The 14,739-nt window shown below is 33.4% G+C and overlaps 1 protein-coding gene across 2 annotated transcripts in view; it reads right to left on the reverse strand.

Annotated features, from left to right (window-relative positions):
- Positions 1–14,739, reverse strand: part of BMP5 (bone morphogenetic protein 5) — a 115,677-nt gene that overhangs the window by 27,631 nt on the left and 73,307 nt on the right. For both annotated transcript variants that reach the window (XM_059178289.1, XM_059178291.1), the window contains exon 3: positions 11,744–11,892. In XM_059178289.1, the coding sequence (XP_059034272.1) occupies positions 11,744–11,892 (149 nt within the window). The remainder of the gene's footprint in view (positions 1–11,743; positions 11,893–14,739) is intronic.

The raw sequence follows: 14,739 nt of genomic DNA on the forward strand, positions 1-14,739 counted from the left end.
GATGTAATATTTTAAAAGATACCAGAATCATGATTCTTCATTTCCAGCAGAATTAAAACATCTACAAATTACATTCTAATCACTTTGGTCAAAAGGCAAGGTTTTTAGAAAAGCACATCACCCAATTAAGCTCAACTTACAGGGAAAAAAAAAAAAACAAAACAAACACATGAACAATTAAAAACATCTTTCATTGACCAAGGATTTTTTTTTCCTTCAAATTTTTTAGGAAAGAATTACCCCAATGTGTTGCTCCCAAAACACAATTCAGGTAGTCCAAGATCTCTTTAGGGTTGAAACAATACCAGCTCACTGTCAGCTTTGATGCTGGAAGATGGGAAGGTGAGATGGGAGAAAGGGTTAACTTCACACCAACTTTTTATAAAATAGTAAATTCATAAATCTGGAAATTGCATGCTTGACTGGCCTCAGGGCGACTTTGCTGTACCCTGGCTTCACAAACCTGAGCACCCGTTGGCAATTGAAAAGGGCGGTGAGGGAGGTGGATATGAGGATTCCATGATGGGGAATATGGATTAAGGGAGAGAAAATGGGAGGAGAACCTATCAAAATACATTAGTGAAAGACATTGTATGTAAGGGAAAGGGATGTTCATTATTAAATTCAAAATAAAGAAATTAAATTTGGCTAATTTAATTACATGTTGAAGTGAATCACTGGCAGAGAAAAAGTTACCTTCTTAATTTATGAATTTATCTAATTAACTATAATCATGTAAGGGGCTGAAAGAAATGCTGAAGTCGTTAGATTTAGAAAACAAAAAATATGGTTAAAATGCTGTTACCTTTTGTAGGGCAGATCACAATTCAATTCCAGACAGAAAATACAAAAACCCAAAAGTGACTCCCAACAGAGCCAACACAAACTTCAACTTCGTCCCATAACGATCATTATTAATAGTATTTTTAAATTTGGAAATTCCAAAAATACATTTATTTTTTCAGTTTAGAATTTGTACAAAATTCGTATAATTTGTGAAAATCATAGTATATTAAACCTGGCTCTGAAAATAAGTCATTGTTAGATTCATGGGCAAAATTCTTCATCTTTCTAAGGCTGAGTTTCTTCATGTATAAAATAGGATAATCGTGAAGATAAAGTAGACATTAAAGAGCTAGCAAAATGGGGCGCCTGGGTGGCTCAGTGGGTTAAGCCGCTGCCTTCGGCTCAGGTCATGATCTCAGGGTCCTGGGATCGAGCCCCACATCAGGCTCTCTTCTTGGCAGGGAGCCTGCTTCCTTCTCTCTCTCTCTCTGCCTGCCTCTCAGTGTACTTGTAATTTCTCTCTGTCAAATAAATAAATAAAATCTTAAAAAAAAAAAGAGCTAGCAAAATGCCTGGCATTCAGTAAGCTCTCAGTAAATGTTAGTTTCCATTAGTTATTAATATTATTGCAATTGACCATCACAGCAAATACATGGTTTGAATATTTATCTAGAATGAACTAAAGATGTATCTAGGAAGTAAAACTCAGATTAATCATAAAGAACTAAATAAAATAAAATATTAACATGAAAGAATAATTGATGTCAGTAAAAAACACTGTGAAAATCAGGATATTAAAAAAACAGATTGTGGGCCACCTAGGTGGCTCAGTGGGTTAGAGCCTCTCCCTTCAGCTTCGGTCATGATCCCAGGGTTCTGGGATCGAGCCCCACGTTGGGATCTCTGCTTGGTGGGGAGCCTGCTTACTCCTCTCTCTCTCTGCCTGCCTCTCTGCCTACTTGTGATCTCTGTCAAATAAATAAATAAAATCTTGAAAAAAACAGATTTTTATGTAGATAGAAAGTAAATTTTGAAAAATAGAGTGAGTTGGAAAATACATGAAGTATAGTTTATGAAAACTGTATATGACTAATAAGAGAATTAGTAACGTCTTGGGTTGAGCAAAGCACAAATTTACCAGTGCTCCAATATTTACGTTAAGTTATCCTGGTCATGAAAGGCTTATTGATGATTTTGCTCATTTTTATGCAGTGGGAAAACAGTAAAAAATTCTGAAGCCTAGAGGAAAGATATATGTTCTCTGATGTTCTTTAATGCATTACACGGGTTAGAAAACCCATAGGTCACAGCTTACATGGGTTTGGAAAATTAACAATACTGATTTTTAAACCCCAAGAGAAATTATGTCATATTTATTTTCATAGACATCTAGTTATTTTTACCATAAAGATATGGTAAAAAAGATATGGAATTCTTCTCAATGGGAACTTTTCTGAAACATTCACATAAAATGACCAATGCAGTTGTTTCTTTTAGCCATCTTATAAATATCACTCCATGACTTGATTCATACAAAGCATGTTTCTTAGAAACTAATACACTGCCATAGATAAACTTATGTTTTAATGTTTTTGAAATTCTGTAGAAATATGATAGAAGCCACTTTAAAGAAAATATTCTAGAAAAATTTAGATTAAGTTTTATGTTTTGTTACAATACTGAAAATGTTACTGTGGACCTTAACATAAAAGAAAGTATAATCTTTCTAAATTCTGTCACAAGACCACTCTAGAAATTAACAATTATAGATTATCAACGAAGAACTTATATCTGATTCCTCCATGACTCCTTGAGAATGTGTTTATGACTGAATATTTTCTCTACACACACACACATACACACACACACACACACACACATGCATGCACGCAGTTACCTCAAAAGAAAGAAAGTTCATGAACTGTCTAACATTTCTTGCTTCTCTTACCAGTTTCTCCATCTCTAATTTTATATATCTTGAGTTTTGGTTTGAATGCAACTATTTAATATTGAGCTCCTTTAAGATGGCACATTTCTATTCACTGCAGCCTCTCTGAACATAATATTTATATATGTATAAGGTTGAAGTATAAATCTAAGCTCATAAATTACAATTACCTGATAAATTATTTCATGAAATCTCATGATGCCTACAGAAAATGTCAAATAAATGGTGGATTCTTCCAGTCATATTTAGCTCATTCTTTCATAGTACAAATTATTCTGTAGTCATCAACTTCCGTTTATTAGGCATTTTTTTCCTTGTACCTAAATCAGCTATCTTTTTTAAATTTCCACATTGATTTAATTTCTGGACTGTGAAGTAAAAGTTCAATTTTTACTTATTTATTTATGTAAGTATCTGAAATTAACTATTCTTCAGCTATCTTCCTAATTTATTCTTACATATTCATCTAAAAGTCAAGCAAGTATGCTCTAATTATCCTTAACATTAAACAATACATAAAGAACTACTTCATTTATACTAATATTTACCTAGAACAAATCATAGGAGTATATGTTCCTTCTTATTTTCAGAACATTTAGCAAGATATGTGATTCTTGCCATTTCTTGGATATGGAGACTCATTTATTTATTTGAAACCAATTGTCATCATCATAAATTCAGCTAACAGGAGCCATATGGTTTTATGAACAAAAGTGACTTAATTGCTTTATAAGATAAAGTTCAGATAAGGGAAGAGAATATTATCAAATCTCAAAATGTTTAAAAGATCCTCTGATAAGCAGACATAATTCAACTTTTTGAACTTAGATAAATAATGGGAAACTGCAGTCAAAACAGCAGGACAAAAAGAAAAATACCACCCTTGATCTCTGAATTTCTTCTGCTACTTATTAGCACTATGTCAGCTGATATTCAGATTAACTAACCACATAGATCATCGGATCCTTGACACAGATAAATAGTCATATGACAACACAGGGGCTTAATTTACAGATTTTTCCCCTGAGGTAAAAACGACTGTCCTAGGAATCCTAAGGGTAACACAACAAACTTATATAACCAAATATTTCCATTTTAAGAAAGCAGATTCCAGGACATTAAATTTAAGCGGATATTACATTAAGAACTCTTCAATTGCCTCACATAAACATACTCGCATTCCACAAAGGTAAATGAATCTTTAGTACCTTGTACGTTTGTTTAATATATAATGACATGAGGACTAGGATATATTTTCCTAATTAGGAATATATATTCTGGATGTAACTAGAGGGTATTATGCTGGGTGAAATAAATCAGCCAGAGGAAGACAATTAGCATATAACCTTACTCATATGTGGAATTTAAGAAACAAACAAAGAATCTTAGGGAAAGAGAGGAAAAATAAAACAAGACAAAATCAGAGAGGGAGACAAACCATAAGAGACTCTAAACTATAGGAAACAAACTGAGGGTTGCTAGAGAGGAGGGGAGTTAGGGGATGGAGTAACTGGGTGATGACATTAAGGAGGGCATGTGATGTAATAAGTACTGGGAATTATACAACACTGATGAATCATCCATCTCTACCTCTGAAACTAACAATATATTATATGTTAATTAAGTTTAAATTTAAAAAATTTAAAATTGGAAGTTTGAAAAGTAAAAAAAAAAGGGATATATATTCTGTAATTCAAAAGATGTCATGGAATTTTAGGAAAATCCAATTTTTAACACAGTGTATTTAAAAAAAATTACAGGACACTGCAATTTTGAAGATGATTTTTATCAGTAGGTTAAATTACTCTGCACATAGTAAGAAAAATGAGCAATTAGCACACACCTCAAGGCTGTGGAAAAAATGATTAATTCCATTCCTTATTATTAATGTACATGAGGCAGCTGTCAATTTCAAGCAGTAAACAACAACAACAAAAAACCCACATGTTAGAACCCTGGGCAATAAAAGTTCAAAAATACCCACTTTCAATCTAATAGTGCTAATAAGTAAAGTCAATGTGTTTTTTTAAGTCTGTACAATAATGGTGAAAATAATAGATTAAATTTGCTTTTAGAAAAGTTCTGATATGTGTAATTTCTAAAAGTAGAACAGAGAAAACACTTGTATATGAACAAGCAGAAAAAAATGCTCTAATTTTGACACTTTATGATGTCTGGAAATATAACTACTGCCTAGCGTGGGACAATGATTTGTTTCCTTGACTTTTCGGGAAGATCTTCTCTGATGTTCTTCCAATGAACTCATAAGATACCTTCCATCTTCCGATTAGTTTATAGAAAATGGCATATATATAGTGGGGATTTTACGCAATGTGCTATAAATATCAGGATAACATATTTAGAAAAGACTCTTTAGCAAAGACTACCAATATTTCTTTACCCACATCTTCTACAAACATTAAAATATGGCTTGTAATTCTACAATTTTGTAAGAACCCATCTAGATGCTAATAAGCTTATGAAGCCAAATGCTAGTAATTTATACTAAAGCATCTTTGGGTCGGAAATTTTTTCTTTTTCTTTTTTAAAGATTTATTTATTTATTTTAAGGAGAGAGAGAGCTTGCGCATCCGTGCACCCACTGGGGGGAGGGGCAGAAGGAGAGGGAGAAAGAGAATCTCAAGCATACTCAGAGCCAAATGCAAAGCTGGAGACGGGACTTGATCTCAGGACTCTCAGATCATGACCAGATCTGAAATCAAGAGTCAGATGCTCAACCAAGTGAGCCACCCAGGCACTCCTGGAAATGTATTCTGATGGTAAAATAGACCAGCCTTTAATCAGTTATCCCTACATTTATAAGCCTATCGAGTGACAAAAAGCTTATTTCCCTTATTTTCATTGAAACAATTAGTTATTCCCCAAATATCTACGTTTTCTAAGAATAAGATGATTGGGACTCAAGAAAGGTACTACATTAAGTACTGATAATTTGATAGTCTCTGGTACCTATAAATATCTAACCACTGTAAGCAATCAGTCAGTCACGATCCTCGTCTCTGAGTGCTCATTTCTATTGACTTCACATCCCATACAGGACTAATCTAAAAGTTTCCTACCAATAATCACTTTATTAGCCAAAGTTATTAGACATGAGCCTAATAACACAGCTGTCTATACATTGTGCTGCCAACTTGACGTTTAAGAACATATCAACAATCCTGCCTTTTTCCAGTGGACTATCATTTGCAAATTTATCTAAAACTCTTTTAATTTTTTTTAAATTTTTAATAAACATATATTTTTATCCCCAGGGGTACAGGTCTGTGAATCACCAGGTTTACACACTTCACAGCACTCACCAAAGCACATACCCTCCCCAATGTCCATAACCCCACCCCCTTCTCCCAACCCCCCTTCCCCCAGCAACCCTCAGTTTGTTTTGTGAGATTAAGAGTCACTTATGGTTTGTCTCCCTCCCAATCCCATCTAATCATCTAGTCATCTGTACAACCTCCTTAGTCAAAAAAAAAAAAAAAAAAAAAAAAAAAGAAAAAAAAAAAAGGAAAGAAAGAAGAAAAGGAAGAAAAGAAAAAAAAGAAATTGATTCTAAATTAAATGAGTCCCCCCTGGAATAAGTGCAAAGTCTCTGTATGTTCTCTTCACCCTGATATTCAGCATAAAGACCTTTTATTGCTATCTTACAGTCTCACACTGTCCCTGCAAGTTATTACTATTATACCGATTTTATTAATGCTATGACTATAATATGAACTACCTTGTCAGAGCCAAGATTTGAATCTAGTTTTCCTAATTATTTCTTCTTAGAATTTGTATTTCCAGATTGGAGCTACTTATTGTCTTTATTTATCCTCCTTAATTAAATTAAATTAAATTAAATATCAAAAAATAAGAATCAAAACTTTACATTCTCTTATCTGTAACAATAATAATAAGTTTATTTATCTTATATTTAAGTATCAATTACAATGGAATTTAAATTGAAACTTTAATACCTCTGAAATCTGCTTTCTTGATTTGGCTATAAAATTAAGTGAAACTTTGAAATATCTATCTATAAATCTTAATTTTTACCCTGATATGCTTAAAGATTATGCCACAACTTCATTCAAAGAAAAACGGATATTAGAGTTTTATTTAAAAAAAGAACTTTATAATGTTTCTTGGACATTAAACAATAGTCTGACAAAACAACATTTTGATGACTTGAATACAAATGAATCAGGAACATACGGATTGAATTTTCTTTGACGTATAAGTGGGTTTGAATAGAAAAGAAAAAAAGTCATTGGCAAAATTCAATCTGAGTATTGCCAAACCTAAAATGTCTGAAAACATAGGATTTTTTAAAAGACATTCTAATGAACCCAAAAATACTCTTTGTTTTTCCATCTCTAATTATTCTATAAACCCAAGTTTGAAAAAAGAATTAATTTACTTGGAAGGTTTAAACTATATAAAGCATCAAACAGTGGGAAATTATAGTGTTTGGAGGGAAATTCTAAGCCTTAAAAGCTTAAATTGCTATCTGTGTAATAAACTGTGTATGTATATGTGTATAAAGGATAATGATACCATAGATTTATCATCAATCTTAATAAAGACCTAATAAGTCAGATAATTAATAATTTTTTTAGAATTTGGTGAGCTGAAAATCTTACAATAAATTATAAAACAGACCTTTAAAAAAAAGAGTACTTAGGGCGCCTGGGTGGCTCAGTTGGTTAAGTGACTGCCTTTAGCTCAGGTTATGACCCTGGAGTCCCAGAATCAAGTCCTGCATCAGGTTTCCTGCTCAGCGGGAAGTCCACTTTTCCCTCTGATCTACCCTCTCTCATGCTCTCTCTCTCAAATAAACAAATAAATAAAATCTTTTAAAAAAAAAAAAGTAACTAATCACAGAGATTTATTAACCAACCATGAGAGAACACTTGAGAACTTTGAAACTGATTTTGCACAAGTGGATCCAACCACTTGTCTGGAATCTCCAGATTTGACAGTTAAGAAGCAGCAGTGTTTCTTTTTGGTTAGCCTCCTCATATGTTTGCTTTATTTTGCTGAAACAAACATGTGGAGCTTGGAGAATTATTCTGTATGAAAAAAGAAAATCAATAGAATATCCTTAGACTCTCCTGCCAAATCCACAGCAGTTCATTTGTCAAATTTCTAAAAAAAAGTACTTCATAAACTGGTATTTTTTTTTTCAGTTCCTCTGAAGAATCATCAAATCATCATGCAACTTTTGATTTCAGCAATATTTTGATTTCCAAAATACAAACTTCAGCCTCTTTCCTTTTTTTTTTTTTTTTTGCAGGAGCAGGTTAATCAAAATTTAATAATATACATCATTGATTTTCTCACCTTATGACTGAAACCGCTTTACTGTGAGGTGGGTACAAAATTCTGCCCCTGTGTTACACCAAACAGATTTGGTTAATAATCACCCAGAAGTTACAGTTTGGAATGTTTTCTAGGAGTAAAGTGTTCAGTGGCAGGTGGTGTATAAAAGTCTTTTAAATCGAAAACTCATTCAGTGATGATTCAATACGCATTTTTAATGCCTACCCACAACTTACATTATACCAAGCACAGAGGGCGCGACTGTGAAGGAGCAATACACATCCTATGACCTCATGAAACTGACATTCATTCAAACGTGTAATCACGATGGTGTTGCTGTGATTGAGTAAAGCCACAGGTCTGGTTCTTTTATGACGTGTGATCAAGCAGCAAGAATATATTCTACATAAGTGAGATTTCATTTTCCCTCCATGATTTGCCTCCAAATCACTTTCCTAATAGAATCTGCAGTCATATTTTAGACGTGAAAGTTGCTCTAGCCGACTCTGAACTATTGACTTTTTCCAGACTATACCATGCCATTTTTGCCATTCTCTGCATTTACTCTCATTGTTTCGCATCCAGGAATGAATTCCCTCTTCCTGATCTCACCACCACTCCACATACTTCCACAATTCTCTCTCTTCTCATCTCCATTTTTTAAAAAAATCTTATTCCACTGACCTGGATTAAAAGTTACCTGAACCACAGACCTATAGGCTCTGTCCCATTTGGAATTAACCCTCTCTCTTCCATTTTCCTGGAGTGTCTTGAGGATAGCACTATTTTTAGCATTTAGGGTACTTTACTTTTTCTAAAATTAGCTACCTATGTCCATCTCTAAGATTATATTGCCCTTTAACATGTCTTCCCTGTATAGGTACTCAATAATTTTATGTCAGACAAATGGATAAGTAGATAATCAACAAGTGGATGTACGCAGAATTGGGTTTGTCTGCTCTGTTTGAAGCACTATCACAATATCGTGTTGAGAACATCAGCAGTAGCAATGAATGAAGCAATAATAAGCTGAAGCATCTGGTTATTCATATCTATGGAGAAATGTCACAAGTAGATTCTCCATGAGGTTGCAGTTAACAAAACTAAGATGCCGGGGGTGGGGGGTTACTTTATTTCTCAAGGCCAAATATGCTCCAGCTCTGGTGAAAATCTGTTTTAAGTATTGCTGAAATGCACAAAGCCAGCTTGCCTAACATATTTAACCATTTTAATACTTTCATATCAGACAATATTAAAGAGATAAAGAAAAGCAACAAAGGCTATAGACAACCTAACACTTAAATAAAGGATTGGGAAGTCTTAAAAAAAAAAGTGAAATATTCATTTTAGGTTCAAAAGCAAACACAATGCCCCCCATAAATAATACCAAAATAATTTAAAGTAAAATTAATATATAAGAGAAATAAATCAGGGGAAAGGAACTCCAAAATATAACATATTCTTGGGAAGAGATGAAAAACAAGAGAGAAATTTCAGAATTTTCAAGTGGGGTATGAGTGGGTAGGGAATGAAAGGCTGATCATATTTCACAGATCTCTTGAGTTGTTTAGTTAAACATTTCAAGCATCTCCCCAAGGAGAAGACTGGGAGAAGCACACACCACTAATTTAATTTTTCTTGTTTGGGCCACATACCAGGGAAGAAACGACTGCTCACCCCCACAGTACTGATTTCCCAGTCACATTTCTGACCATAAATGTACAGTAGTTTAACATTGTAAGAATTCTTGCAAGATTATTTAAATATGGGCTTTTCTCTGTCTTCCTTTATGATGCTTGAACTCTGAAAATCCTTAATGGTAATCTCAAAGTCATAATTGGAAAATAGCTTATAATATAAAATATTTGAATTGTTCGTAAAAAAAATTAAAATTCAGCATTGTAATTGAAATCTACGGAAAAGTCTAGATGTAGTGGGAAAATGTCTGAAACTCATCAATAACACCAAGAACTATTTTTCTAGGTCAAGATCTGAAGCATGAAGCTTTCACTAGATGAACTCTGTAATAAATTTAATTTGTAGCTGTCAACCTCATTTCATATATGCAATCCTTGGAGTACCAACATTGGTTATAGTATTATTCTTAGGCTGTAAATCTGGTTATAGAGGTAAAACAATGCTACTGTGAGGTCCTATTGCTTATAGCAATAAACCCCTTTGCAAGAGACCCAAGTCAGACCCAACTTCTACTTAACTCTGTATTTAAACTTTAGTGTAATACAGCAGACGATGGAGTAAGACAAACTCTAGAGCTAATGTGTCTATTGCCTGAGCCTGCAGAAAACTATAGGCAGTAAAGCTTAAATAAGGCATGCCCTCTAATTAATCATCCTTTTATAAACTACCTTCCCTGGGACTGGTACTCACATTGCAGGATGTGGGGCAAGAGCACAATGTAAATCCATTAGGTCTACTTTTAAATAGATAAAAAGTACTCACAAATCATTAAATAAATTATGTTCTATTCTCTTATCATGAAAAATATAATTTTAAATTATTTGAAAGTCCAGATTTGGATTTAAACTTTTTGGACTCTTTGAGTGACCAAAGGACAGCAATCTCTGAGTAAACTGGCCTTGCTTCCCTGGCCTCCTGCTGGAATGTGCAAAGACCCCTTTCACCACAGTCTTTGCCCATTCTCTTCCATTTGTCTGAAATGCCTGCCCCTGACTTTTTCCCCCAGTCACGTCTTCCTGATCTTTACGACTGTAGTTCAGACTCATTCACAGTTCTATACTTGTAAATCCACTGGGCTAATTTCACTAATATGACTAAGTGATCACTACTCGAGACTCACTCAACTGAAAGTCTCAGGGGGCCGTTTCTGCACTTCCTTACCATTTTATCTCCAGCATCTAGCCAAGCACACCACACACAGGTGCTCAATGAATACTTGTGAGCACAGGAATAATTTCTGGAGCGTCTTCAAAATGAAGATTTCCTAAAAACCCTTCCACCCCACAGGTGATTCTGGAGCTGTTGTCTTTGACCCAATATTGGAATATGTTAAGACCTAACAATGATATTTTCTACAGGATTTTGTGCTTCTTTCTATCTCCATCTTCCCTTCTCCCCTTGTATTATTAGTAGCTCCTTTTCCTGTTCTCCTAGCACCACTGTATAATACTATATACATAATATATATATAAAGCTGTGTTCAATAATATATATATTATATGTAACTGTTATTTTGAGTTATTTTGAGATATATTTTACACATAATAATATTTATTTATTTCAATGCACAGCTTATAAATTCTTACAAACTACATAGTTGTATAACTACCATCACAACCAGGACATAGATTCATAGCCCTTTGTATATAGCTTTCTTTTGGAGCTACTATATTACTGTAGTTCTACTTGTTTGTGCACAGGTCTTCAATACTAGATTAAAAACTTCTTTCCTTAAGAGCAAGAAACAATATCTAATTCTTCTTTACTCCTCTATGCCTACTACAAATTCTTAAAATAAACGTGTGTTGGGAAAATATGCTTATAAACCAATTAACTAATTAATATATTGCACTATTCTATGGCAGATGCTACCTTGCCCATCGTAAGTATACAACAATCTATTCTATCTTGGTCAAATTATATAGAAAGCTATAATTCTCAATGTGTCAAAACTAGTGTCACAAAAAATATTTGAAATTCATTGCTTACCATCTCCTATTTCTGCACAGAGTTGTAAACCCAAGTTATTCTGTGGATTAATTACCCAATGATTGCTGGTCACAGTGATATCGAAGACAAGCCAACCCACATCTAAAGCTTGGGCCTTTCTTGTGTCTAACAGGAACAGATCTGCATCCCTACGGAGAAAAAGAACAACAAAAAAAGTTAAAAGTGTGAACGAAGACCATAATTTCCTATACTTAAGTGAAAACATTCGAAAGGCACTTTTTAAAATAATAAAAGATAAAAAAAATAACAAAAGTTAATTAAAGAACAAGAGGAACAAGTGACTCAATTGATGAGTAATAAGATACAGAACATTTTATTGTTGGGCCCACAACCCAAGTCTGGTGCAAATTAGTAATATCTGAAAGTAATTTCCATCTGCCTGCTCTTCGCTGGCCCTTACAAACTGACTTAGTGGTCTAGATTTGGGCTCTGACAATCAGTGTTCCCTGAAACTCCTGTCTATAAGTAGCCCTTCCTGGCAAGTTCACTAGCAAGGACCAAACTGAGTAGAAATGGATGGGAAAGTGGCTACTCTAATTTCGATGAATGTGGACGGCCAAAGCAATGGAGCAAGGGCAGGCAAGCATCTGCTTTAGAGATAATTTTCCCTTATTTTTCATTTTCATTATACCTGTTTTTTCCCCATTATATAATGTATATCTTTATTTTTCATTTCATTTTCCATTTTGATTATAAATTTACTCTATGGATAGCAGAGGCCAAGAGAGGCTCTCAGACCACACCATTGGACTAAAGGATGAATCCCACAAATTGAGCAGCAGATACATCCTGACTTGCTTTAACATCAGCTATGATTACAAACACGTATGTTTGAGAATAGTCTCTGCAGGGTCACTGTGATTAACATTTGTTAATCTTAACTATAGCATTAAATTTCCAAATGTATGAATATTTGTTGAGTTATAGTGAACTGCTTAATTTATGATATCCTTACTACAGGCAGCCTTTGATCCAAAAGTTACACATGCCCAACATTTAATCCTTACAGCAGCTCTTCTTCAAAGTAGCACAGACATACACTATTACATATTTTTCTGACTTTGATACTGTGCTGAATCTGTTTAAGGACATATTACTTATGTGAGGAAAGGCAAAACTATGTCATAATCACCCATGTTAAATACTATTCTGCATTTGCCATCTAGCTGCATCACACAAGTCTCTTCAAAGGTGGCTTACAAAATGTAAAAAGCAAATTTTGAGTAAAACCAAATTATGTATATATATATATATATATATATATATGTACACATATATATGATTTAAGAAGAAAACTCTATTATCATCGAATATTTAACTGTTTTTAACAGAGTGGAGATTCTTAATATTTTAGAAGCTGCATCTTTATTCTCTTTATTTCAACTTAATTTATTCATTCTTTCACTAACCTAGAGAAGTTAAAATAAAGGCATTATGATTATTTAAATCATCCAGGTACCCTAATCCCATTGATGCAAATTTCATTCTCCTTCACAGCTTTAATCACAATGTTTACCAAAAGAGGGGTACAGACATCTTTTCATATCTAACATGGGACTTAGTTTGAGATACCAAAGACATATAGTAAGCATAAACTATAACGCAATGAAAATATTCCATTAGTTCTGACTTGAATATTCAGGACCCATTCTATTCATATTATGAAGGGATATCAGTCAAACTGTCCCTCTTCTTCCTAAGGTGAAAATTCATCAAGTAAACAAAACTTTGAGAAATATAAACTATCCTTAAATTCTTGAGATATTTGGTAAATATCTTTTGAAACTATAATATTGGAATAATTTAATTACATTATCGGGCTCTGAAACAGAAGGAGTCACCCTGTAGCTTGGAAAATACTCAAGTGCTACCCTGCTGTCAAGCCTACTTTCAATTTGAAATATGACATAAATGTTCTACTGAAGTCTGCAGAGTTTATAATGCCACCCTTGGCCTGAAATAAACAAACACTTGAAGAACAAAAAAGAACAAAGAGGTAAAATTTGAGAACAATTTCCACTAAGTAACAAGTATCTATAATTAGTTACCCAGGTAATATTTTCTATTATTTTGAGATTGTGGTATTTTTCCAGAAAAAAAAAAATCCCCAAACTATCGACATCCAGTTACCCAAATTTTCAAGCATGTCTGTGTAGAAAATGGTTTCAGTTTTAATGGATATATTTAGAAAAAGTGTCAGCCAAAAGATTCAAGCAAGCCCTAAATATCTGAATTTCAGAGATACAACTTGCAATTCATCGGAAGGTTAATCTAAGCAGATGGTGTGGTTTGAAAAATCCATACATTTCTAGCCCCCCCTCTGAAAAGTTTCAATTGTTTGCAATTGCTCCATGGTTTCTATTCCTGACCAAAGCTATTTTATTTTTGACTGATAAATTCTTTTCTTTAATTTTTCCTCTCTCCTCTTCTAGAAGTTCTTCTGTATTACCCACAAGCAACAGAATACACTTTGGAAGACTGAAGTCTATTATTAATCAACACAACGGTAACAATTCTGCAATTTTCACTCATGTAGTTCCTTTCATAGAAGTCTCTTAAAAATAAATCCCTACCCATTTTGTAGAAAATTAGATGTGATTTCTTTTGAAGTACAAAATTACTCCACTAAAAATGGAACTTATATCACTGGAAATAGTAGAAATACTATGTCCAATGAACAGTATAAAATAAACCTGTTAAAGTTATCTCATCTTACTATTTTTACCTGATATTTTTATAGAAATTCTTGAAATACCTAATAAAAGATATTTTAAAATATTAATTAATTTAAAAGGAATGCAGTAGAGAAAAAAATAGATATGTAGCAAAATATATTTACTTGTAGCAGAAATAAATCCATAATAAAATTTCTGTATATTGTTTACAATCATAACAATGAAACTGAAATTAAAATCTACATTCTAGCAAAGGCAATAGAGTCCATTTACATGGATGAGTATAAGCAAATGTTTCAC

The sequence above is a fragment of the Mustela lutreola genome, chromosome 6, assembly GCF_030435805.1.
Source record: "Mustela lutreola isolate mMusLut2 chromosome 6, mMusLut2.pri, whole genome shotgun sequence".
NCBI classification, from domain to species: Eukaryota; Metazoa; Chordata; class Mammalia; order Carnivora; family Mustelidae; genus Mustela; species Mustela lutreola.